Source organism: Pyxicephalus adspersus, chromosome 2 (genome assembly GCF_032062135.1).
Source record: "Pyxicephalus adspersus chromosome 2, UCB_Pads_2.0, whole genome shotgun sequence".
In the NCBI taxonomy this organism is placed as follows: Eukaryota; Metazoa; Chordata; class Amphibia; order Anura; family Pyxicephalidae; genus Pyxicephalus; species Pyxicephalus adspersus.
The window spans coordinates 73,849,224-73,873,253 of record NC_092859.1 but is presented as its reverse complement, the minus strand read 5'-3'; the positions used below and the strand labels follow the sequence as shown (position 1 = coordinate 73,873,253).

The 24,030-nt window shown below is 39.3% G+C and overlaps 1 protein-coding gene across 3 annotated transcripts in view; it reads left to right on the top strand.

Annotated features, from left to right (window-relative positions):
- The first annotated feature begins 268 nt into the window (after nt 1-268).
- Nucleotides 269-24,030, top strand: part of PDLIM7 (PDZ and LIM domain 7) — a 59,452-nt gene continuing 35,690 nt past the window's right edge. For 2 of the 3 annotated variants that reach the window (XM_072401015.1, XM_072401013.1), the window contains exons 1-4: nt 269-401; nt 672-776; nt 21,989-22,140; nt 22,252-22,282. In XM_072401015.1, coding sequence (XP_072257116.1) covers nt 285-401; nt 672-776; nt 21,989-22,140; nt 22,252-22,282 — 405 coding nt within the window. In that variant the 5' untranslated portion in view covers nt 269-284. Of the gene's footprint in view, nt 455-671; nt 777-21,988; nt 22,141-22,251; nt 22,283-24,030 lie in introns of all 3 variants that reach the window. The other variant, XM_072401014.1, reaches the window with a different exon arrangement.

Genomic DNA, 24,030 nt, shown 5'->3' with positions numbered 1-24,030 from the left:
ATATATTTGGGACATAGGTAGACCATATTAACAAGCAGGGCATGGTTTGTAAAATCTGGGCTTCCATTTATCACATTTTTGTTGCATTTATAAAGTGATTTATGACATTTCCCCATAGACTTTAGGGTTGCTCCCCAGCACAGTGCAGGACATGGGTGCCCCCCAGCACAGTGATGTCCTGTGGTATCAGAGTGTCTGTGTGAGGAATGTGTCCGCTCCATAATCTCCCCCTTGTGAGGAGCAGGGAATGTGTGTGAGCTCTCTGGTCCCTCCCAAAGCAAAGCATGATTCATTTCCCTGTATCCCCCGGCCGGGTGTCATCTTACACTCCTTATATAGCCTGGGAGCCGGGGAGAGCTGGCAGGACTCGCCGCCTGTCTTTCTTCCGCCTGCTGCCTTGGGTGAGACTGAGGGGGACACGCTGAGGTGTATGGAGCGGCCATAGTCGCTGCTAGTGGGTGACCTTGTACCCCTGTATAGTCAGGGAGGGTGGGGGGTTTTATTAGAATATCTCACAAACTTCCTTTAAACTCCACTTTTTTTTAGGCTTTCTGTGTATTTGTAGCATTGTTTCCAGGCTTTAACTCTTTTACTTCAGTCACCTATAGTGGAGAGGTTGGGGGTGTTCTTTTTAATGAAGAACTTTCACAATACTTTTTTCTTGTTTGCAGATTGACAACATGGAGGAGTACAAAGTGACTCTGGACGGTCCAGCCCCATGGGGCTTCAGGCTGCAGGGGGGAAAGGACTTTAATATGCCGCTTTCCATCTCTCGGGTGAGTGACTGGCGCTGTTCCTCAGTAGTTGGCAAGCACTGAATGGTGACATCTCTGTTACTGTGCAGCTCTCTTCCTGGTGCTGGGTTCTAATAAAGTACTGACTATGACCTTGAAGGATTTTCCTGGGACAGACCTTTGCAGCTAGACCTGATCCCGACTTAGGGCCCAGTCTATATGGGTCTGCAGACTTTTAAATTTAAGTGCAACAAAGATCCAGAAGGAATGCTGCACTTCAATCAATTGCATACTTCTTGTAGAAATCACCAGCTCATCAATAATCTTCCCATCGTTGAATGACATAAGTGGAAACGGCGATAACTCTATTGTCACTTTTCTGACATCAAGTTTGTTGAAGCGCTGGTGATTTCTACAAGGAAAAGTTCATGGAGCTGACCCTATGGTTTTAAAGTATTCCGCCATGAATCATGCTGTGATCTGCATTCTGGGACACTTTGGCAGGCAGCGGGTTAATGTTGTAAAAGTTCCACTAATGGGAATGCTGGAAGAAAAATAGAATGTGTATCCTGTTTCATGACAGAATTCCTTGAATCAGAGATTCCATGACACATAAGAGGGGTCTGTCTGTTTTACATAAAACAGAAATTATAGGCAGCATACTGTTTTCATACAGAACGGCTGACACGGCAAAGAATTGGGCTGGCAGTAACCTGTAGGTACAAGGAGGTGACACAGCTGAAGATAAAACATTGGCATGCTGAGCTTGTATTTTTTGGGTTGCCAGCTGCCTCTGATTTTTAGGATTAGCCTCAGATTTTACATGATGGTCTAAATGTTTCTGCTTTTGGATAATCCTATCGCTCATTCTCTGAAAGTTCACTTCTTGTCATAAATTGCTGGAAACCAAAGACAAAAAAAGTTTTAAACTTTGCGATGAATGGGGATTGTATTAGTTTGGTTTTTCAGTCACATTGTTGTTTAACTAATAGAGTATTGTTTCCTAGAAATAACTTTAGATAGCAACAATGATGGAGACAATGTGAGTGTTAGATTGTGGTTCATTAGGGTCACATTGTTCTGGCATGCTGAGATTTGTAGTTGTATGGTGGTTGGAGAGCTGAGCTCAGTCTGGGGTGGTGGTACAGCTTTTTACACTTGTGACAATCTAGTGGCTCGCTGCCTTTTTGGGAACAGGTTTCATCCTGGTATTAGAAGGGTGAACAGCCTGAAGCTGTGAGACTGACATGTGAGGCTGTATGTAAGAAAGAGGGGTGGGTGTCAGTGATATCTATAGAACATGGGTGGAGGTCTGATGTTATGTTCATAGGTCACTCCATTTTTTTTTTTCTAGTTTGGAGTAACCAGGTGGGGGGCTGAAAACCTGAGTGTCTGACATTCACTTCACACCCTCCTCCCTGGGTGGGGCGGCTTTTGTTCCTAACTGTTGATTTTGCTTCTGTGCCATGTTCAGACAATCATTTCCCTTCTTGTTAAGCATTCTGTCTCTGCCCTTGTGTTTGTTTCGGGGGAGGTCCTGCTCACACAAGAGTGCTGGGGTTATTTATGGGGGTAGGCGTGAGAAGTAATGCTATACTTTAAGAATGTTGGAATTTGGTTCAGTCGTCATTTTTGTTTTTCTTGTAAGAAATGGTGAAAGTTGCATTGCTTTTCTAGGTGAGGATTGAAGGCCTAGCCCATGTCCCATGGGCCTGTTTCTGACTTTTATGTATTACAGCAAAGGCGGGAAAAAAAAAAAAAAAACACCAAGTTTGGAGAATCAAAACGCAGAAGGATGTATCTGTGATACCATTTCATGTAACAAACTGACCATGTATGGAGTGAAAATGGTTTTAGCTTATCACCAAGAAGTACTGCCACATCAATTAGATGTGATGCAAAGATAATCCATGGTTCAGTAATAAACCCCTTAGGGAACCTACCCAGCCTGCACAGTGGATGTTGGATAATGACGATCCTAAACATCACTACTAAATGTATTGTTTAGGTAACAAATAGACTTAATAAACAAAGTAAACATTGTAAAGGTGAACAATGTGCAGCTACTAGAAAAGAGATGAATCAAATATGTATTATGATAGCTTTTTATAGATAACTGCGTTTATGATTTTAATCTGGATTGGATACAAATCTTGGGTTTGGTGGTGTCCCTCAGGTCAAGTTTTGGCTAATAGGGGAGTCACTTGAGTGGGTAGCTTGCAAAGCTTCTTAAAGTCTAGATTGCAATATTCCTGGCCCCAAAAGACCTCTTTTGAAGTAACAAAGTGAATGTATAAATATAAAGAACTCGCTCTGACATTGGTTGGATTTTGCCTGCACAATGGTATTGGTACTTTTGAAAAATGTCTCCTTAAAAACCCACTGAATAAAAAAAAGTGCATTTTGTACTGTAAATGTTACATATCAAATAGTTATGTATGTATGTACTGTGAAAAATGTGATTATCATAAAAAAATATTACAGCCCTCATTTTAATCTCCTGATAGCATTATCCGGACACCGCAGGGCAGAAAGACGAGAACATGCTACCTGCTGTTACAAAGAATGTGGAGAATTTAGGTGACCAACTATTTGTACAACACAAAATGCCACTAGCAAAGTTAAAAAGCCTCCTGCAGCATAAATTATGGTTGAAGGAGTAGTGACAGGTGTGTCTTTAGGTACAGACTGATGTTCTACATGAGTCAGTGCATTTATAGTCTCCCTGACTGCAGACATGAGAACTTGTTACCTTTATTAAGGTGTCATTCCATTGAAAGGAAACCTCTTATCTGCATTACTGATGTCTATAAAATCTGTCTAGATAACTCGTTAGAACGATAAAGGAGTTTGTATCTAAAGCCACTTAGCAAATTGCTAAAAACAAAGCATAACATGTTTTTCTTGTGCACAGGGTTCAGTCATCTAAACCCTACATCACCACTGTGTACTGCAGTGACATAGGGGCCAGAGGGAGGACTCTCAGAGGACAGGAACGTTGACACATGGGGCAGCAGGATTTTTTTTTTTTTTTATCACATATGTTTTGTTTTGTTTCCTTTTTTGCAGAATAGCCTTATAAAGTGACCTTGTCACAACGTTAATAATTTCAGGTGCAAGCACAGAAAAGCTAGATACTTTAAATGTTTACCTATAGTGTTTTTTTTTCTGTCCAAAAATGATGTTATTTCCCTACAGTGTGCCTTTGCCATTTGCTAGCACATTCAGTTATTCCAGTCAGTGTCCTGGTACACCCCCATGTGTCATAGGCCTACCTATCTGTATAAAGTGGTGTTTCTCTACCTTTTAAACATGGGGTAACCCTTGAAATAACTCTTAGGTCTTGGGGGAACGCCTATTATAAAATAATATATCCACAGCTCACAGTTCAGTGATTAGTGGGAAAAATGCCTCTTGCATTGCTGGCCAGTGGGAAGAATTTCACCCTTACAAATAGACAAAAAGATTATTGGTGTCACTTAAACTGAACAGCTCAAATTGCCAATTGCTCAAGGAACCCCAAGTAACTTCTGGGGAATCCCTAAGATTCCATGGGACCCTCATTGAGAATTACTAGTATAGAGTATCACTTGGATATGAGTGTGCTTGGGCTGCTGGCATCACACCTAGGATTCTGGTGCCGAGCAGCAATCTGAAGGGCCTTTAGTATGGTAATATTTGCTGTTGTCCAGTTGAATGCATGAATTTTGACAGATGGGCAGTGATCAGACAGGAAAGAATACTTATTGCAAAAGGGACATCACCTATATATTTCAGCAATAAGAACCTAACTGATGTCAAATTTTTGAGGTGGAACTTTAGTTCCACTTTAAACAGAGGTTGTATTTAGTGAGAACTTTAGTGAGTGATGAACTATACAATGGAACAAAAAACACACTTAACCTTCAATCCCGCAGGGCAGACTGATCAATCTGGGGATGTCCGGCATCTGGTCCTGCGTCGTCCCGACATTCGTCACAGAGCCGGCGCTTCTGGGGGTCCTGCCATCTTCGTCTTCTCTTCCTGGTTCTTCATCCTACATCGCCCGACCCAGGCACGAGATCGGGTAACGCAGGATGAAACAAAAATTGCCGATCTCACTGTGCATGCGTGAGATCCGCAATTTTTTCTCTTTGAGCAAAGAGGCCCAAGATCCTCCCGGGATGCCTGACGTAGGTATCACGAGAGGCTTTGCGCTTCTTTTCATTCTCAACCATTCTGGCCGAGAATTAGGGGGCGGTGTTGCACCTTAAAAAACAAAAAAAAGCACAAAACAGATTTTTTACCCTACATAAAAGGGTTTCTCCAAAGGGAAAATTCTGAGTATAGGTACGCTTTAATTTCAAAAGATCTGTTGATCCAGATATGTACTGTATAGAATGATAAATCTATTTTAAAATCTTGACTTTCCTGTGTAAGGTGATCTTTGCTCTGCCCCTTCCAAGGTCAGGAGCCAAGCATTTAGTCATCTAGAATGCCATTTACATTAAGGGCTAATAGGGAGGTTCATATGGTGAGGGGCAATACTGAATGTAACTTCAACTTATGTATTTATTTTCGCCATATGTTTGGCTTCATTTGCTCTGGAATCCACATACTTTATGTTCTGGGAACAGTGAAAACAATTCCAGCTACATTCAATGGCAGGAAAGTGCAAATTACTTTACAGCGATCAGACAACTGCGATAACTTAGCAAGGGCTGGAAGTTACACGGCTGCATTTGGTCATGGAGCACACCCAAATCTCCAGACACAACAAGCTCCTTAATTGGCTTGCACCAAACAGCTGCCCGACACATTTACTCCCAGGAAAGCGTTCTTCTAATTCTCTAAAAAGTTTGAGACAGAAAAAGTGCTGAATGAATTGAAACTTTTTATGGACATGTAATCCTAAAACACAGTATGACTTATATAAAAGAGATATGGAAAACGTTTACAAAAGGAAATATTTATGCCATACTAATTAAAATGGATTTAGTAAGCCAGAACATTCTATCTTATATTAAGATAATCTCAGCAACAAATGGGGAACACAGTGATTTTATATCTTATTAGGTTTAGCATGGCTAGAAATACAAAACATGACAAAAATAATGCAGAATAGATGAATTTCTTCTTCTGCTTGGGTATCATTTGCTCTTTAACTTGTTTCAATATTTTCCATGTAAACAACAGCACAACAAGACTTCTTGTATTCCTTATGAGGGGGTTCATAAAGTCAGTTTTTTTGCAAGGCTTTGAATTTGGATGGTCTGGAATGGTGCTAAAGAAGTGGAGCTCCCCTTTTAATTTAAAGTAGAGAATCCCATTGGTTCTGATTCAGCATGAAATCTTACATTCTGTCAAAGTACGGCAACTCATTCATTTAGATCCACAAGGGTTATTAATAACTCATGTATTTGAGGCATCATGCAAGCAAGTTTAAAGGCCCCTTTAGCATCTGTTACTTACAGTACATTCCAATCTAAGTAAAAATGTTGAAGAGGAAATAGGAGCTGAGCAATGCGGGTGATGCTAAGAGGTAGAATGACAAAAGTGAAGTTGCCTTTTATAAAACTACACACATTGCAATGAGCCCTATGCTTTTTTCTAATTAAAAATAATGTAATTTAAAAACAACATGGTAGCTTTCATTTATGGGAAACACATAAAGCAATTATGTCTCTCTAAAACTCTTACCAGAAGCAGGCTTGAAGGTAAGGTCATGGAGGCATGATCTGTTACAAAAAATATTTCGGATTTAGTTCAGAAGTATAAGTTGTATCAGAATTGTCTTTTTATCATCAACTCAATTCGGCTTAGTCTACACTGAACGTTTTTCACAGCGTTTAACCTGAGGCTTTAAAAGCCCATGTTTTAAATTCCAATGGGTTAATCCACACACGTTTCCTTGAGGCACATTTATGAGCGTTATCTATAACATTGCTTGCAACGTTTAAGAAATTAAAATGTGGTTTTACCAATGGAAAACGATCAAAATGTGGGTAAGCGCTTCCATTAATTTCAATGGAGCGGTTTCCTGCGTTTTTAAGCACTTGTAACATAAATGCGTTAAAAACGTGGGAAACCGCGGCATAGACGTTTTAAAGGCAAGCTTTAAAACGCTAATAAAAGTGCATATAGACGCAGTAGGAACATTAACATGCATTTTTAAAAATGTCGGTGTAGAACCAGCCTTACTCTGAAAACATTAGAATAGCACAATTTCCTTGAGGCACGTTTATAAGCGTTTAAGCATAAGTTTAAGCTGCACATACTCTTATGACCACATAGGTATTTTTATGGTCACTGGATGTAGCTAATACATTTAAACTGGTGGTAAAACTTTATTGATATTTGTGATTTATAGAATAAATATCTGCTTGTCAGCAAACCAATCATAATACAGACAGATTAAATGAGTAATATTAGATTATTTCTGACTGTAATTTTGATCAATATCATATGTGATGCATCATTCGTTATTGTAAGTGATGATACACGGTTTGTTTGCAATCACTTATGCCTAACCAGTCATTTGCAATACCTATACCTAATAACGTTTTTAAAAATGAATGTTAACGTTCCTACTTCGTTTATATGCACTTTTATAAAGCTGCTTGCAATGTTTAAAAAAGAAAACGTAGGGTTAATGCTGGAAAATAACAAAAAAAGTGGGTAAACACTTCAATTAAATTCAGTTGGGGCATTTTCCCTCATTTTTCTGTTTTTTCCCACATTTATAAGCACTTGAAACAAAAATGCTAATAAAAGTGCATTAAAAACACATTTAAATGCAGTAGGAACATTTTCATGCATTTTTAAAAACATCCGTGTAGACCCAGCTTTAGTGAGATGTTGATTTAGGCTGGGTCCACACAGATGTTTTTAAAAACGCATGTAAACGTTACTACTGCGTTTTTATATGTGTTTTTCTGCACTTTTTTATCGTTTAAAGCTTGCCTTTAAAACGCTGGAAAACGTCCATACTGGGTTTTCCTGCGTTTTAAACTCGTTTATGTTTCAAGTGCTTATAAACGCAGGAAAACACTCCACTTAATTCACTATTCATTATTTTTAGGCGTTAAGCCCACGTTTTAATTTTTTAAACGTTGCAAGCAATGTTAAGATGACGCTCATATACTTGCTGGTGTAGATGAGCCTATTGGAATGCATGTGAATATCAAACATGGGCTTTTAAAGCCTCAAGTTAAACACTGGGGAAAACGTCCGTGTAGACTAAGCCTTAAGTTATGAGCTTTCATTCTGCATCTAATACCTTCTGTTAGTTTTCCCTATCACTCTGCTGTGGAGTGCATCACTGTGCACGCTTCTGCCAGATCAAAGTTGGATCTTTCATTAAGCAAAGGCTTTTTTCCTCCAGTTACAAAGCTTCATTGCAGTTACATGGTAAGAAAGGAGTCACAATATCAATATCCAGAAACATCAAGTTATTGTCCCTTGTCAGGAGACCAAGGCACTGGAGAATATACCATATTCAGGGGAAAGAATGAGCATTGAAATAAATAGTTGTTCCCTGCATGATCAAAGAACAGGCTAATTTTATTTAGAAGTATTTATTCACCTAGTGCTAAATAATATTCTGTTCTTTAGTGAATGTGGCTGTTACTAAGCATTTTGCTGCTTTTTCCAGCATACTGGAACATTACTTGGTCACAATAAAAGCATTGTATTGAACGGCTTTTAAATAGGTCCTTCGTGCTGCATTTTCCGAATTATTTCACTTCTTATTTATAGTGAATGACGTGGAATCCCTGTGAAAGTGTTCACTTAGTAAAACACAATGCAGTACTCATGTAGTAATGCTATGTGTGCTAGTATGTATAAGCCAGGAGGAAATCTAAGCCAGGTACTTCACAGGCTTCTTGTGCAGCCTTCTTTGCAGAAAAAGAAAACAATTTTACACAGCCATGTTTGTTAAAAAACAGAAACACTTGTTCCCTTTTCTTTGATGGAGTATGGTTTCTATGAACAGTCCCCAAACTACAGACCAGGTCTGTAAATGGGTAAAGTACTTTAATCTGTAACAAGACCCTAAAGTAGAAAAGTTGATTTTTTTTTTTCCTTTAGTCCCCATTTCCCTAGCGATCTTTCCCTGAATGTTTACTTTAAGTTTTGAGAATACAATACCACAGTCTCTGACTCGTAACTATAATATGTAAAATTTGTGCATCACATAATTCTAGAATTTTCAAATGATACAGTCCTACTTTCCTCTGAGTGCTGTGAAGTGGGGGCAGTGGGCTTTGTGGGCCAACGAATGGTCTTGCTTCAGCCTTTTGCTTTGGTTTCAGAAGTAGTGATTTTGGTTCCATATGATCCCATATTTTTCATCTTCAGTCTTTTAATTATTTATTTGTTTCATAATTATTTTTTATTGTTTTCATGTAATTATTTGTAATATTTCATAATCATTTCAGCTACATTACAAATTTAATGCATAGAAAGGACTACTGTAATATAAACTTAGCATAGACAAGCAGCTTGACATACAGCTGTGTTTGTCTTTCCTCTTTATAGACCTATGCAGTTTGTTTATAGTCTCGTTTATGTCTCTCTGGTCATAAAACGTCCTTCTCACTTTCAAGGAAAAAAATAATTATACTGCGTGAAGTAGATCTGTTTTAAATACTGTATTGATTCATAAAAGCTATCATAAGCAAATTTCTGATAATTGCACTTTTGTTGACAACTTTAAATGGGAATCTTTTGATCCCACAAACATTTATAATTTCCATATATACAGATAAAAAAATTCTGTTACAGATTGTCAAATTTATTTTTTTGTCATAAAGTCTTCAACTCCATCCCTAACCACAAATGCCTCCTGTGCAGAAACAATGACGCATGATTGTAACAGAAAACAGCCTGTAAGAGAAGGAAAATGACAAGACCCAACAGATATAGGACTGGATTTCAGGTGGCAGGCTGGGGCAGAGTAAATCCTAGTTCCCAAGGTGTGGTGTGCATTGCATTGGGGCAGATCGTTTATTTGACACACTGTACATAAATGTAGAGCTTTTTTTTATTGCACCATGCATTGACCTGTAAGCTGAATTTGGAGTAACAATAACAATGAATGCCAACCCAGCACACTAATGCATGTGTAGTGGAAACAGTATCTTATGGGGGATCTTGTATGATACACAGTTAAGGTTTTAACTTACGTTCAACTAGGGCTAGGTTACATGGTCATAAAATATTATTGTTATAGAAATTTCCCAAACATCTAGCTAGCACTTGACAATTTTTTCCCCCCATTATTTGTTACCCCTTCTTGGGAATCTATATATAGTCACTTTAGATGCTTCCTCAATCCATCCCTTTTGCTTCTCTGGTGATTCCTAAACACAATACAGGGACTTATGAAGAATTCCACATTATTCTACATAAGGTGTAGGAAAGCATTCACAAGCTTCAACACCTAACATTGTTTGCAGGCAGCATCCAACTCAATAGATACCTTCCTGAGCCTCAGTACTCTATATTCATGTCTCCTCTGCCCAGTCTATGGACGTTACCACATATCATAGTCATGTCATTGCTGTGTGTTCCTGTCTTCACTGAGTTATAAATATGTTTCTATTTGTTATAATAATATTAATGTGTTTGTATTTAGTATTTGTATTAGTTTGTGCTGCTAACTTAAGCTGCGTACACACGTCAGATTCTTCTCGCCCGATAATCGGCATCGGCCAGATATCGGGCGAGAATCTGGCGTGTGTACAGTCGGCGTCGTTCATCATCCGTGGATCTGTCCTGGCGGATCCACGAACGATGAGCAATCCTAATGCAAGGGAAGGGGGAGAGCGCGCAGCAGGGGGCTGCTCCGTCGCCCTCCCCTCTCCATAGAGCAGAACGGTGCTGTATGTACAGCACCGTTCATGCATCGTGTAGTCCTTTGTCGTTGGAAAGGATCGTGAAAGATCCTTTCCAACGACAAAAATTGCACCTGTGTACGCAGCTTTAAGTCACTAAGTTTGTGTCCCCCTCTCAGGGTTCCTGTCTCCAATCTGAGCAGCTTGGAGAAACAAGGAAACTCGGGCACTGTAGAGAGAACAGGAGCATGCCCAGCTTTTACTAGAACACTTTTACATGAATTAGTTTTTGTTTTGTTTTTACTGGCACTTTAACTTTAGGTGGCACACCATTTTAGGTATTGGGTTTAGATCTACGTTATATTAAATTGCAAGGGCATTTTTGTTAAATTTTGAATAATGTAAGGAAAAAATGAATCCCATAGTTTGCTTTTTTTGCTGTATGTGCCCCTCTCTGGTTTACTCTTTTTGTTGGTCCCAGTAACCATTGTCCCTAAGTTAAGAAGCTATTGGTAACCCAACATGGGTTATGCAATGGATCAGGGTAAATCTTCCAATGGAGACATATATCCTGGGAACTTTGTTTTGAAAAATGAAATATCAAAGACTTGGAAGTTCCTTGGCTCTGGTAGATGTTTTAGCCCTGGTGGACTGGTATTTAGCCCAAGAAAAAGTTAAGCACTGGAGACAGGGAGTTTCCTTTCAGCTGGCTGGAGATGTTTATTATTAGGGATTACATACACTTGGAAGTGACCTCCTAAGCTACACACACACGTTTCCAGCGACTAAGGACTGCACGATGCATGAACGAGTGTTGTACATACAGCACCATTCTGCTCTATGGAGAGGGGAGGGGGAGAACAACAGAGCGGCACCCTGCTTGGGCGCTCTCCCTCTTCGCTTTCATTAAGAATGTTTGTCGTCCGTAGATCCACCAGGACATTCGTTTGGGTGATGGTCGACGGGCTCTGTACACATGCCAGATTCTCATCCGATATGGGCCCTGAGACGATTATTGGACGAGAACTGTTGATCGTGTGTACGTAGCCTTAGTACGGTTAAGGCACACACACATAAGATAATTCTCTTCTGGTAATCACCTCAGGGCTGATATCAGCTGAATGCAACAACTTGGGAAAGAAAAAAGATGAGTGCTGCCATTTTAGATATGTATCCCTCAGTACCCCTCAATGTGTTCAGTCATTTAGTAAAGGGATTTATTGGCATATTTTTTATTACATTACATGAAGCAAATTTCGCCATGTAAAGTCTTGTCCTTTTAGGTAAATACGATTAGTTGGTGGGTAGCTTTAGCAGCACAGAACATGCCTGAACAAAATGTATGAAGGCTTAATAAAATAAACCAAAAAAAATCAATTAACATGTAATCAAAAAAGCATAGGCCAGGAAAGTATGTGGAAAATCTAGGGCATTTCAGTCATTCATTTCCCAGCTTGCTGCTCTTTTAACTGAGCAGTGTGAAAAGCTGAAAACTAGATTCCACAGGGATTAAACTGAGCCACCTTCAGGATAAATGCAGGGGTGGGACAATTTTATTTCCATGATTTTCTTACTCCAGCACAATTCACGCTCACTGCTGCTATGATTGTTATTCATTGCTAAACACTGTTTGTGTTTATTTAAAATGTTTGGTACGTCAGCCGAAAATACAAGTTTGAACACAGCCTTTTGATGACATAATTGGAATGCTTTTATTATGCCCACAGACACAGGGTCTGAGTCTGCACTCTCTGATGAAACTTAAAGAGCAACAATAGCACTATTCCAGTGAATCCAAATATAGAATAATTGGTATAATGTTTTTTTGAAAGTACGGTACATTTTGACAGTTTTCCTTGTTTGATGTTCCTGGCTTTGTGTATTGTATTTTATATACAGAATTTAAAATGCTCCCTCCAGTGGCCACCTATGTATCTGGGAATGTAATTTACTACCTCTGCCTAAACTACATGTAAACTCTATCAATACCTTTTGATCCTGGCAGAAATTCAGTAGTAAATTGACAGTACAACAATGAAATCCCAATCTGATCAATCAGTTTATTAGTTCACAGGTGTCCTGGGCAGAGCACCATCTACCATTGTATGGAGATAAGGAAATAAGCTGTAGCCCTATCCTGGGTAACCATTCCTCTCAATCATTACAATACAGGGAAACAGCATCTTCATCCTTGGAGGGTATGTGTAGAGATATAACTGTTCGGGTTTTCCTTTTAAAGTGCATCATAAAAAAAAATGGGATAGAGTGGGTGAAGTTTAAATTCTTTTTTTGTTTTTTTATGTCCCACTGGAGAGAATTGCTTTCTCCTGGCATATAGGCACAACATAAAGTAAAAGGTAATCTTTCTAATTTTTTGGATTATTTTCCCCACTGTTAAGGTGACAGTGGTGTCCTAGACATAAAGAGAAGGCGACATTCCTCATCCTAGACAACAATAAAACCCTTCCAGTATTTCTATTCCCTACTACTTTAACTATTTTTTTTTCTTTTGTCAGTTTAGACTCTGAATGCTCAAATATATTGTAATAGTCACATTTTCAGTGTGTGAATTTTCGGTGCCCTACTGATTATTTATGGCGTTTTTTCAGATGTGTATACAAAAGAGAGAGGAGACAGCGACATCTTGTGACCTCCTGCTCTAAGGGAGATCGTTTCTAGGAAGGGACTGAAATAGCTGGGCCTTTTTCTTATATGTGTGAGACCGTTACAATCTTCTCACATTACTAAAATAAATATGAGTCCTAGAGATTCATGTGTATTGTTGCCAACTGCCCTTTTTTTTTTTTTTTTTTTCTTTTTTCGGAAGAGAGGGCCCTTATGCTTTTTAAATGATTTTATGAACATAGTTTTCAAGAACAGTGTACATCTGTTCATTTAAAATTCCCAAATATATTTTGCTTCTTAATCATGATTGGTTCTTCCCCAACTTGCTTACATTGCCCTCCTGCATGTATACAACATGTTTTTGGATAACACCCTTTAAAGCAGGGGTGTCAAACTCTAGAACTACATCTGGCCCGCCTGCCCGCGTTACCACCTTACATCACCATTTTTAGTACATGCAATACAAAGACATTATTCCTGTACACCCATCACAAAGCCTAGGCAATGATCACATGGTGCCTGACTACCAGGGGCATTGTGTTTCAATTCATTAGAGACTGCATAGTGTAATATTTAGTGTCAGACAAACTTGTGATGTGAGAGGATGAACATCACACAGCCTGCATAGCTAGATAGAAATTGGTCTCAGTGCCCAACCCAGAATCTGGGTTGAGAAGAAATTGTAGGCGGGTGGAAGCCCCTTAATTGTGACCTAACTCATCATTAATCACCCAAAAACAGCCGGGTGGTAGCTGAAAAGTGCTCGGTGGTGCGTCCGGCTAAAAGGGGCTGGGGAGAACACTGTAGTCTTTTCAACCATAAAGTGTGTGTAGAGGGGTTTGATTTTGTTAGTTGTGGATGAAGTAGTAAACTTCCTCAATTATTTCAATAAATTTCAAGTTTGGCCCCGACTTGGTCTACGTTTTTGATTTCGGCCCTCTGTGTATTTGAGTTTGACACCCTTGCTTTAATGCTTTGCTCTGGGCCAGATGGTGGTGACCGTCCCTCAAGAGTATGGTTTTACTTTGCATCATTGGATAAAAATTTGTAATAGCAAGTGAGCACCAGTATAGTTTCTGTTTTCCCATTTTTTCCCGTGTTTTGGACCCTGAGAATGATTAACATGGTTTGACTGTAAATACTTATAAATGTAATAATAAGTTGGATTTGGTATATAACAAATCTTATGCCTCCCCTCAAAACAAATTGAAGTACCACATCCCTAATATGTATACATACAAAGAGGTGAGAAAATGAGACTTTTTACATTCTCAGATGTAACTAATAAAAAATCCAGGTATTCTTGTTTTATTACAAAGAATAGCAGAAACGTGAAAGTCTCAAAGTGTATATACATAGAGAGGAGGGATATTAATATAAGTATTAAACACATCAATGGTTTTCTTAGTGAATATTTTTCTAATGGGGCTTTTGACATGAAATCTACACCAGATGTTGATAACAAATTCCCCCCATACAAAGTATGTAATAAGTATTGAACATGCTTATTGAAATGTATTTATTACTTAGAAAAGCCTTTGTTGGTAATGACAGCTTCAAGATGACAGATGTATGAAAATTTTTTTTCTGCTATTCACTTAGGAAGGTGGACCTATGTATAGACTCTAAACCTAAACTCCAGCCAACGAGCTAGATATTAGGTTGAAATACATATGCATGGATATTTGTGGCCAACAACAGGTTTTCTAATTGTGTCCAGCCAGTTTTTTGAACTTGGCACACGATTGGTAAACCTATTTACTACAGGTAAGCTGAGGTTTCATCTGCTTGTATTTTCCTCCCATCTCTTTATTATTTTAAAAAAAAAAGATCTGTTTTCATTGCATATTTATCAAACCCAGTAACATCATCGCTAAGTCTCTGTACTTTATCTAGCTAGGGGCAGGGAGGGTGTTGTACAAAACTTCCTGAAAACTAAAAGCTATGATAACACCCATCTGTAATGCTAAGCCTTCATGATTGAAAGGACAAAAATCTGATTAATGAAAGCTGCGTACCAGGGATAGGGCTAAATAATGATGCATGCAGTCAAAAAAATAGATGTTGGCTTGCCATTGCACTTTGTTAGATGCATATGGCATGCAGTGAAATCATAGTATTTAATGTACAGCGCTGCGTAATATGTTGGCGCTTTATAAATCCTGTTTATTATTAATAATAATAATAATAATAATATTAGTAAGCAATTTAATTACAGTAGAAGAGCTTATAAAAGATGGAAGTAAAGGCTCAAAGTTCAACGTTAGGTAATACAGGATGTTACCAGCCAGTTCTCCCTGGACAATATAAAATGTCTTTTCTGTGTCCTACCACTTTCTTGGTATCACATATGTAGCTATGATTAAAGCTGTTAGGACATAAAACAAATGACACACAGGGAACACCTGTGTTAAAATCTCCATATTCTCTAGGTATGTGTAACATTCAGGTTCAATTTAGGTTAACTTCTAATTAATTTAGGTAGCACAAGGAAAACTGGATCCTTTGGATCAGTTTTCCTTGTGCTACAGAGCACACATAACTTGAGGTCTAAAAATGCAGACATCATTATTCTTCTCCTACATTTATATATCCATTTGTGACTAATCTTTGCTTTTGTGTCTGCTCCTTGTTCTTCAGCTTTGTTTGCAGTGTGTAATATTCACCATACATTGAGCTTTTGTCAGTATGTGTCAGTATTGCCATCTGTCATGCAAGTTTAGCTGAAATGAGTCAGTTTAGTGATGCATTTCCTGTTTTTTCCAGTATCTTTCCTATGTACCTACAAGTACTGTGGTATAGCTTGGTTTAAAGACTGCTTTTTTTTATTCATTAGTCTGCCTAATTATTCATTACACATCCATTAGATGCTAGATTTAAATAGTGCTGAAAACACAAAAGGCTAATGAATCATGAATTCCTACAACAATACAGCAAAGTGTACTCAATGACTGCTTAAAGTGCAACTCTTCGTAGAGCTCATGGGTTGAGGAAAGGGAAAACTGTTATCTTTTTCCCAATTAACAACATTCACAACTACAAACCGAAATTCTATTTTGTAGTATTCTTTTTTTTATTTTATTTTTTTCAATACATTGACAGGCAGGGGTTATTGGGTCATTGAGTTGGGCTTTAAAGCCAATCTTTGCTTTGGTCATGCAAGACAAAACAGGTCCACCTGACTCCTCTCAGGTTTGCCATCAGAGGGGGATAATTGATGTTAGTACTAAGGTACTGGGGGCCTGTTCGGAGATCTGAAATAAGATCTGGGGGGCATTCTTGTACAGAAATCGTGATTGCTATTTCTCAAAAACTTCAACAAGAAACAAGCTAAAGAGTCACAAACATACAATACTGCTAAACAATCCCAGTTGTGACATTGGCCAGAGTACAAATGTCAAGACACATTACAGCGCTCTACAAAGTCTGTAGTTATGTCACTAACTGTTCCACAAAGGGGCTCATATCCTAATGCCCCTGCCAAAGTCATATGACCTTAACAAAAAAAGTCTAAGGTCATCTTTTTTTTGGGGGGGGGGGATTAACCCTTACAGCATGATTTTGGAATGTGGAAGGAAATCAGAGTACCCAGAGGAAACCCACGCATACATGGGGAGAACCTGAAAACTCCATGCAGATAGTGCCCTGGCCGAGACTCGAACCTGGGACCTAGCGCTGCATCTGAGCAAATATCCATATCATTATTACAATCATTATGAAAACATGGCTGGTTGAAAGTTTTACAAATTGTGGATCCTAGTTCTGGCTTTCGCTTCTGTTATAATCTAAACATGTCAAGCTTTTAGTTGGGAAAGGGAGGGGATATGACAACACAAGTCAAAACATCTGCTTTCATGTTGTACTAGAGGTCAGTCCCATCTCCCTACTTGAGGAATTGCTCTTTAATCCTCGACACGTCTATTTAAATATGTTATGTACTACTCCAAGCAAAGATGGACAGTGTGTCTTTCAAAGAATATCATTCACTATTGGCTTGTATTTTTTTCCGTCCTACATTTGTGGGATTAACCACCTTGCAGTTAAGCCCGACCTTCGCTCGGGCAAAAAAAAACTGCAAGGATGGTTAAGCCCGAGATTTTGTACATCCATACTTACCTGGTCCCCCTGTGCTCATCCAGCGTCGTCCTCCATCCTTTTGGTACAGAAATCTAGACCTCAGTGTAACGCTCAGGAGGTTAAAAAAGAAATGTTTTTGTTATTGAAATGCTTCAATGACGTGTTTCTCTTGTCCCATGGAACCCAGCTCTATTCAGGTGTGTGTATGTATGTCCGTGTGTCATTTTGTTACTGCGAAGTTGAAATAAAGCACTCTGCTTTTGTATAATTACAGATTCCTTCCCTTTGCTTTGCCTCCCTGCGGGCTGTTCTTTAAAATAGATTTAGTTGCACAGAGCACAACAGGTTGCTGTTTTGAGCAGAGCTATTTCAAGACAAGCCATGCTAGAACTCGGAAGACAAGGGCACAGCTCAAGTGAAATGGGGAATTGTTGCCAGGAGACCTGTTAATAGGGCTAGTTTCCTCCACCCCCGCACCCATTTTAAAGAGTTGGCCTGTGAAGTAGGAGGTCCCTACTGCAAATCAGCGTCTGCTCGTGGGACCTGCGTCACCAATACCACAAATTAGATGGTAGGCACTTGTGCACTGTGTTTGAATATAAGTATGAAGTAGAGCGTATTGTGGGGGTCAGTGACACAGCTACAGGGTGACTAAGGCTGTTAGAAAAAGGTTGGAATGGAAAGTCATGCCAAGCTGTACACTGGCATGTGCGCACCTTATTCCTATGAAATCCTCACTTCTCTTTCTTAGGCTCTCAAAATAAACTCATGCAAAACCAGGCCAATCCCAAACACATAAGCAAACAAAATGCAAATTTTACATGAATTTGTCTTTATGGAAAAGGCTTAGATGGATAATTGCAGACTAGTGTCCCCCCCCCCACCCCAGTCCACATGAACTATTAGAGGGCTGTGCACCTAAACATACTACAGTATGTATTGATCAGCAGGGGCCAACCTTCAATAACTGTATGTAGGAGTGGGTATCCATCCATTGAATTCATACGGTCTTGCTGCATTTAACCCTCTTTCCAGCAAGCTTAAGCCCCAGAACCTCTTTATATTTTCCTCCTTTTTGGATCAGCAACCATACCTTACAACACATTCTGCACACTGACGCTAAACCAGGGAGTGGATTAGAGGCCTATCCTGTATGAATAAGGCAGATATTGTGTTTACTGCTACAATGGCAGGGAATCCTGGCTGGAAATAAATAAAATATTATTAGGGATACAAATCATGGATAATGATTATAGCTTTCTGTCCAAAGAAGACCAAGATCCTTTCAGCATGTTTTTTCAATATTGCTTTGGCAATTTTAGCATTGGTATAGTATAGATTTAAAAACTGCACCTTCAAAATTAGGATTCATAGAAGCATCTTAGGTAAATGTAGTCATTAGTTTGCTGCAGCCAGTAGGAAAGCATATCTTCAGTCACCCTTCTCTCATTGATCACTTGCTAGGACTTTAGTAACCTTCGACACCTTACAGTGTCTTAGGCTGATCTGAGGAATAACATATGTACATCCAGGCAAGGACTGATTTTGTCATCTCTGGGCCAGCATTTTAAAATTAGATCCTGATTACCTCTATTCATTTAACAACTAACCCAAAGCATCAGTTACGACTTTATTTCTCATTATTACGTTATTACGTTATTATCTCATTATATACGTTATTCTTTAATTCTCATGTTTCATGCTTGTTTCAACTCGGTGATCAGAAAATATTGAAGGCAGAATGATCATTGTAGGGCTCTTCTGGATCTGGGGTCTGCAGGGGTTAGTTTGACTATGTGTCCAGGTCAGCTGTCTACATAAAACATCCTAAAAAGCAGAATATTTACCAAAAAGGTTATGGATACCATTGTTTACAGCAGTTTACAAACGGTATGTGTTTGCTCAGTTTGAATTGCATTCCTTGTTTGTGCCAGTAATTAATACTTGTGTGGTTCTGGCAGAAATGACAACATACAGAAATCTGGATGTTCAGTGAACAAGATTTACAGTTGAAGCAATATGATTCCTAATAATATATCTTGCTCTGGAAGCAGCGGTGTGTACAGTTTGTTCCTATTCCTACCACCCACTCATTGCATGCTTTAAGTATCACACGTTAAAGTCACAGTACATCTGTCCTTTAAACGCCTTGCATTGATGGAGCTGGTAGCCAGGCTCACTTGCTGAGATCTTTTCAATCATCAGGTGCCACCCACTATAACAGCGTTTGGTTTATGCCATCAGCTTCACTGCTTTTCCTAAAGAGCTCTTGAGGATATTGTCTAAAGGGAATTTTTCTTTTTTCTAAGATAATCCTTGTGCTCATTGTGATAATCAGTGCGATAATAGTTTCTTTTAAAAAATTGTGATTTAGTGTATGGATTGTAGTTACAAATTACATGCGAGTCAGCTTAGGCTACGTTTTCACACTGGATCAGGGGTAGGGAAACTCTGGCCTTTAGGCCAGATACAGCCTAGCCAGTAGTCTGTTCCGGCCTAATGCCCCCCTGGTCGACTGGCCTAATCACGGCTGGCAGGGGTCGGCAACCCGCGGCTCTTGAGCCTCCTTGTTATGCCCCCTTCCCTGTTTACCGCGGCCGGTGTTAACACCTCTGCCACCGGGGTAAGGGTACATTCTGTCTCCTGGGTATGCATTGTAGAGGAGAGAGATTACCTTTCAGGGGCGTTTCTGGAGGGGGCGGAGCCATCAGCGTGGGACTCGAGAGAGAGTCTGGCCTAGGGTGTCTTCTTGACCTCCTAAAATGGCCTAGTAGCCAAAAAAATTTGCTGACCCCTGCTCTAGATGGTTGTTAGAACCATGCAGTTCAAACAATCCTGATCCCCTTCGGCAAAAATTAGGTAGGTGGTTCCCCAATGTTGTTCAACAATCTGTCCTGGCAGATTAATGGATCACAAAGCAGCCCGTCTATTTTTTTCACAAAACCTAGTTGTACATATTCTCCGGTTTGAATTGGTTCTGAAAAACAGGTTTCTGCCCCATCTATTACTTCAATTCCAGAAGTGTTTATATTTATCAAAAACTATTAATATTATTAATAAAAAGAATTTATATAGCGCCAACATTTTAGGCAGCGCTGTACATTAAATAGGGGTTGCAAATGACAGACAGATACAGAGAGTGACACGGGAAGAGGAGAGGACCCTGCCCCCAAGAGTTTACAAACTAGGAGGTGGGGTAAGTATCACCATAGAGGTTACCGTAACTCCAAAAAAAAAAGACTTAGAGGGTATAGGAGGTACATTGACGCACACCGGGGATGACTAGCTATAAAACACATATATCTGCTGCATACCTAAATTTGGTTTAGTTAGCTATACCTTCTTCTTTCCCCAAAATGTTTCTATTTTTGTTTCTGTAGATCTTTATGCTTTTACATTTTACTTCATCCTATTTTTTTGCACTTTGTGTGTTTCTGCAGTTGTACCTTTGCCCCCTAGCTTTTGAGCTCTTTTCTGCATTTTGAAACATTTGCTTTGAGTAAAATAGAGCCTTGTCCACTTCTGGCTGCTCTGGTTGTTTATAATGAATGACAGAGAAAGAGGATCTTTGTGAATAAACCAGACAGGTGGGGAGGATGTCCCAGTGCTGTCATGTGGCTCCTCTGCAGAAATGCTGAGCTTGTATAATTCTGAGTTATAAATACTAGGCCCCCTTCCCAGCTCACGCACAGGTTGCCTATAAAGCTTCATGTTGCACTCCTTCTGTCTCCCTTCGGGGGCTTGTAGATGAAAGTTTTTAGACGTAATTACTTGTTTTCAGAGATCTCTTATGAGGCTGACACTGTTCAAATATACTTTGTTTTTTAACTGCCTTTGAATGAATTCAAGTCCCCATAAGTTGTTCCAAAATGTACATGTTGGAGGCTGACTTCAAATTTTACTTGATACAATAAGCAATCAGTAATGTATAGTGTTCCATCCACAGGGGGCACTATTCTATTATGTTGTATGAGTGGATTTCCATCTGTGCACTGTATCTGGCCGTGCTTGTGTAAATATAGAGCTGTTATTAGGCATTTATAAAGAATGACTGGCCAGTGTTCTGCGTTTTATTAATCCTATAAAAAAAGTTTTTTCCCTCTAACATCGTTATGCAGTTAGTTTGACCATTAAAGTGCATTTGTGTTCGTTATTTACACTTGTTCAGATACCGGTTGCTCTGCAAATTAAACCTGCATGCAGGTTGTTTTTTTTAAATGACCAAACATTGCTTTCAGTAGTTTACCTCTTGAGCCAAGTAGATAGTTCTAGAGAAGATATTTCCAATTCCAATCCTTGAAAGCTAAGCTCCTTTCCCTTTAGGTTGTGTCTATTTAGGAGAAAATGTTCATTAATCAATAAATTAAATACATTTTTCCAAAAATTGTGACCTGTGTTCACCCCTTAGGAACCTAATGACCCAGCTTTGGAGTTGATGTATCTTTTCTATTTAGATTTGCTGACAGATTAGCTGTTATTGTGGCTATTACCTTGGCTATACTCTTTTAGTAAATGTGTGAGACAACCAGCAAGGAAAGCGTGAGCTATTGCCACTAGAATATTGTGTTTTTTTTTTTTTCTTAGTCTGTTTTTCACCCTAGGTTCTTTATTTGTTGCCGTTTAAAAGAATACATTGTGTATAAACAAACACCTTGCTTTATAATAGACTTAAGTGTATTTTCCTTTGCACATGTTAACCTTTGTGGTAATGGTGTTTTATCTTGTTTGCTACAGCTGACACCAGGGGGAAAAGCTGAAGTGGCCAGTGTTAACGTGGGGGACTGGTTATTGCAGATTGATGGCGAGAGCACCACAAATATGACTCACATCGAGGCCCAGAACAAGATCAGAGCCTGCAGCAATAAGCTGAGTTTAGTTCTAAGCAGGTAAGGAATATCTGACTAGATATAACCATTCACTAACTGCAGCAGCTCTATTCAACAGACATGTTTCAATGCAAAAAAATAAATAAAATGACATTTGTTTTCTCTCTGCAGGTTCTCAATGGGATTGAGTAATCAGCCAAAGGTAAGTTTCTTTCATAGTTATACAAGTGCATGAATGGTGTGTGGGCGTTGTATGTATTACTGAAGGAGAGGAAGATAAAAGAGGAGGGGTTGAGTCTGTGGTTGTCTTGGATGTGGTTATTTTTATCTATTGGTATCTGTGTATTTTTATCTGTCCTTGCTTCCTTTCTGTTAGTGGGATTTCAACCTATCTGCCTTTTTTTCTATTCCTGATCTTACATGAATACACAGTGACTCTTTCTCCTGTCCCTTTTACGTTATACTGTAACCTTTTGCCTTTGGCTGTGGCTAGCCTGGCATCAAACTCTTGTGCTGCTTGTTGTCGGCATGATGTGCCCGCTTACCCTCCTCCATTGCATTCCTGGAGTTGCATGTGCCCTTCAGGGTAAACACAGACTGGTTTATTATAAGCTGCGAGAATGCCTTCAGTGATCTCATGGGAACACAGTACCTGAGAAAGATGAATTACCCCTAAACATATTAGGTGTAACTGGTGCTAACCTAGTCAACCTAAAAGGCCGAAAATGCAATCACATGTAGTTACTACAAATTTTTGATGCTAATCGGATTTCGAATGGAAAATGTAATAAATCTTGAAAATCTGTAAGATCAGAAATGTTAAGTAGGCTTCCAATACTACTTAGGCTACATACCCACGTGCAATAATTGTCGTTGGAAACGATCTTTCACGATCCTTTCCAATGACAAACAACTGCACGATGCATGAACAAGCCCTGTACATACAGCACCGTTCTGCTCTGTGGAGAAGGGGAGAACGACAGAGCTGCACCCCGCTGCACTCTCGCCCCTTTCACCTTCATTATGATCGTTCCTCGTCTGTGGATCCGCTAGAACGGTCGTTCAGACGAGAGCATTGCACACACGCCAGATTCTTGTTCGATATCAGTCCTGAACTGATTATCGGATGAGAACTATCTGACGTGTTTACGTAAAATAAAAAAAAAAAAAAAAAAAAAAGCAGCATTTTTGCTTGCTGCTGTAGCATGCTGATATTGATAGACCCTGTCGGTGAATAAATACACCTTGATTATACCATATCTTGTTTAATTGAAAACGTCACTCTAACTGCTGGAGCTTAGCGAAATTATGTAAAAGTCCTGGTCAGTTCCTCCAATCTCTCCAACACAGTGTAGCAGGTTGCAGAAAAAATTCTACTTCCCATTTGCTTTAAATATTAATAAATAAGGTAATTACATTTATTTTAGGTTGTTTAACAAGCCAAATTAAATTGTCTGTTTATTACTTTGAGGGGAAAAAAGTGAGGCTTCTTGTTTGGTCCATAAGACTGAAATGAAGTGATCAATAAATATGTACAAAGTGTCACATATCAACCACAATTGACAACAGTAAACAGAGACCAGATTGTTTTTCTTCTGTTTGCTAAACTGCACCGGTCATCATTGTCCATTGTGTTCTTTTATTGCTGGCCAATGACTTGCTCCTTTGACAAAGATTTGGGTTTCTCTTTCAATAATCTCTACAGACATAAGCTACGTACACACTTCCAATGGTTTTTGCCCGATAATCGGCCCAGGGCTGACCGTCCTGGCAGATCCACGGATGATTATAATGCAAGGGAAGGGGGAGAGCGACGGAGCGACACCCCGCTACATGCTCTCCCCCTTACCTTGCATTACCTCTGCATAGAACAGAACGGTGCTGTATGTACAGCACTTGTTCATGGATAGTGCAGTGCTTAGTCGTTGGAAAGGATCGTGAAAGATCCTT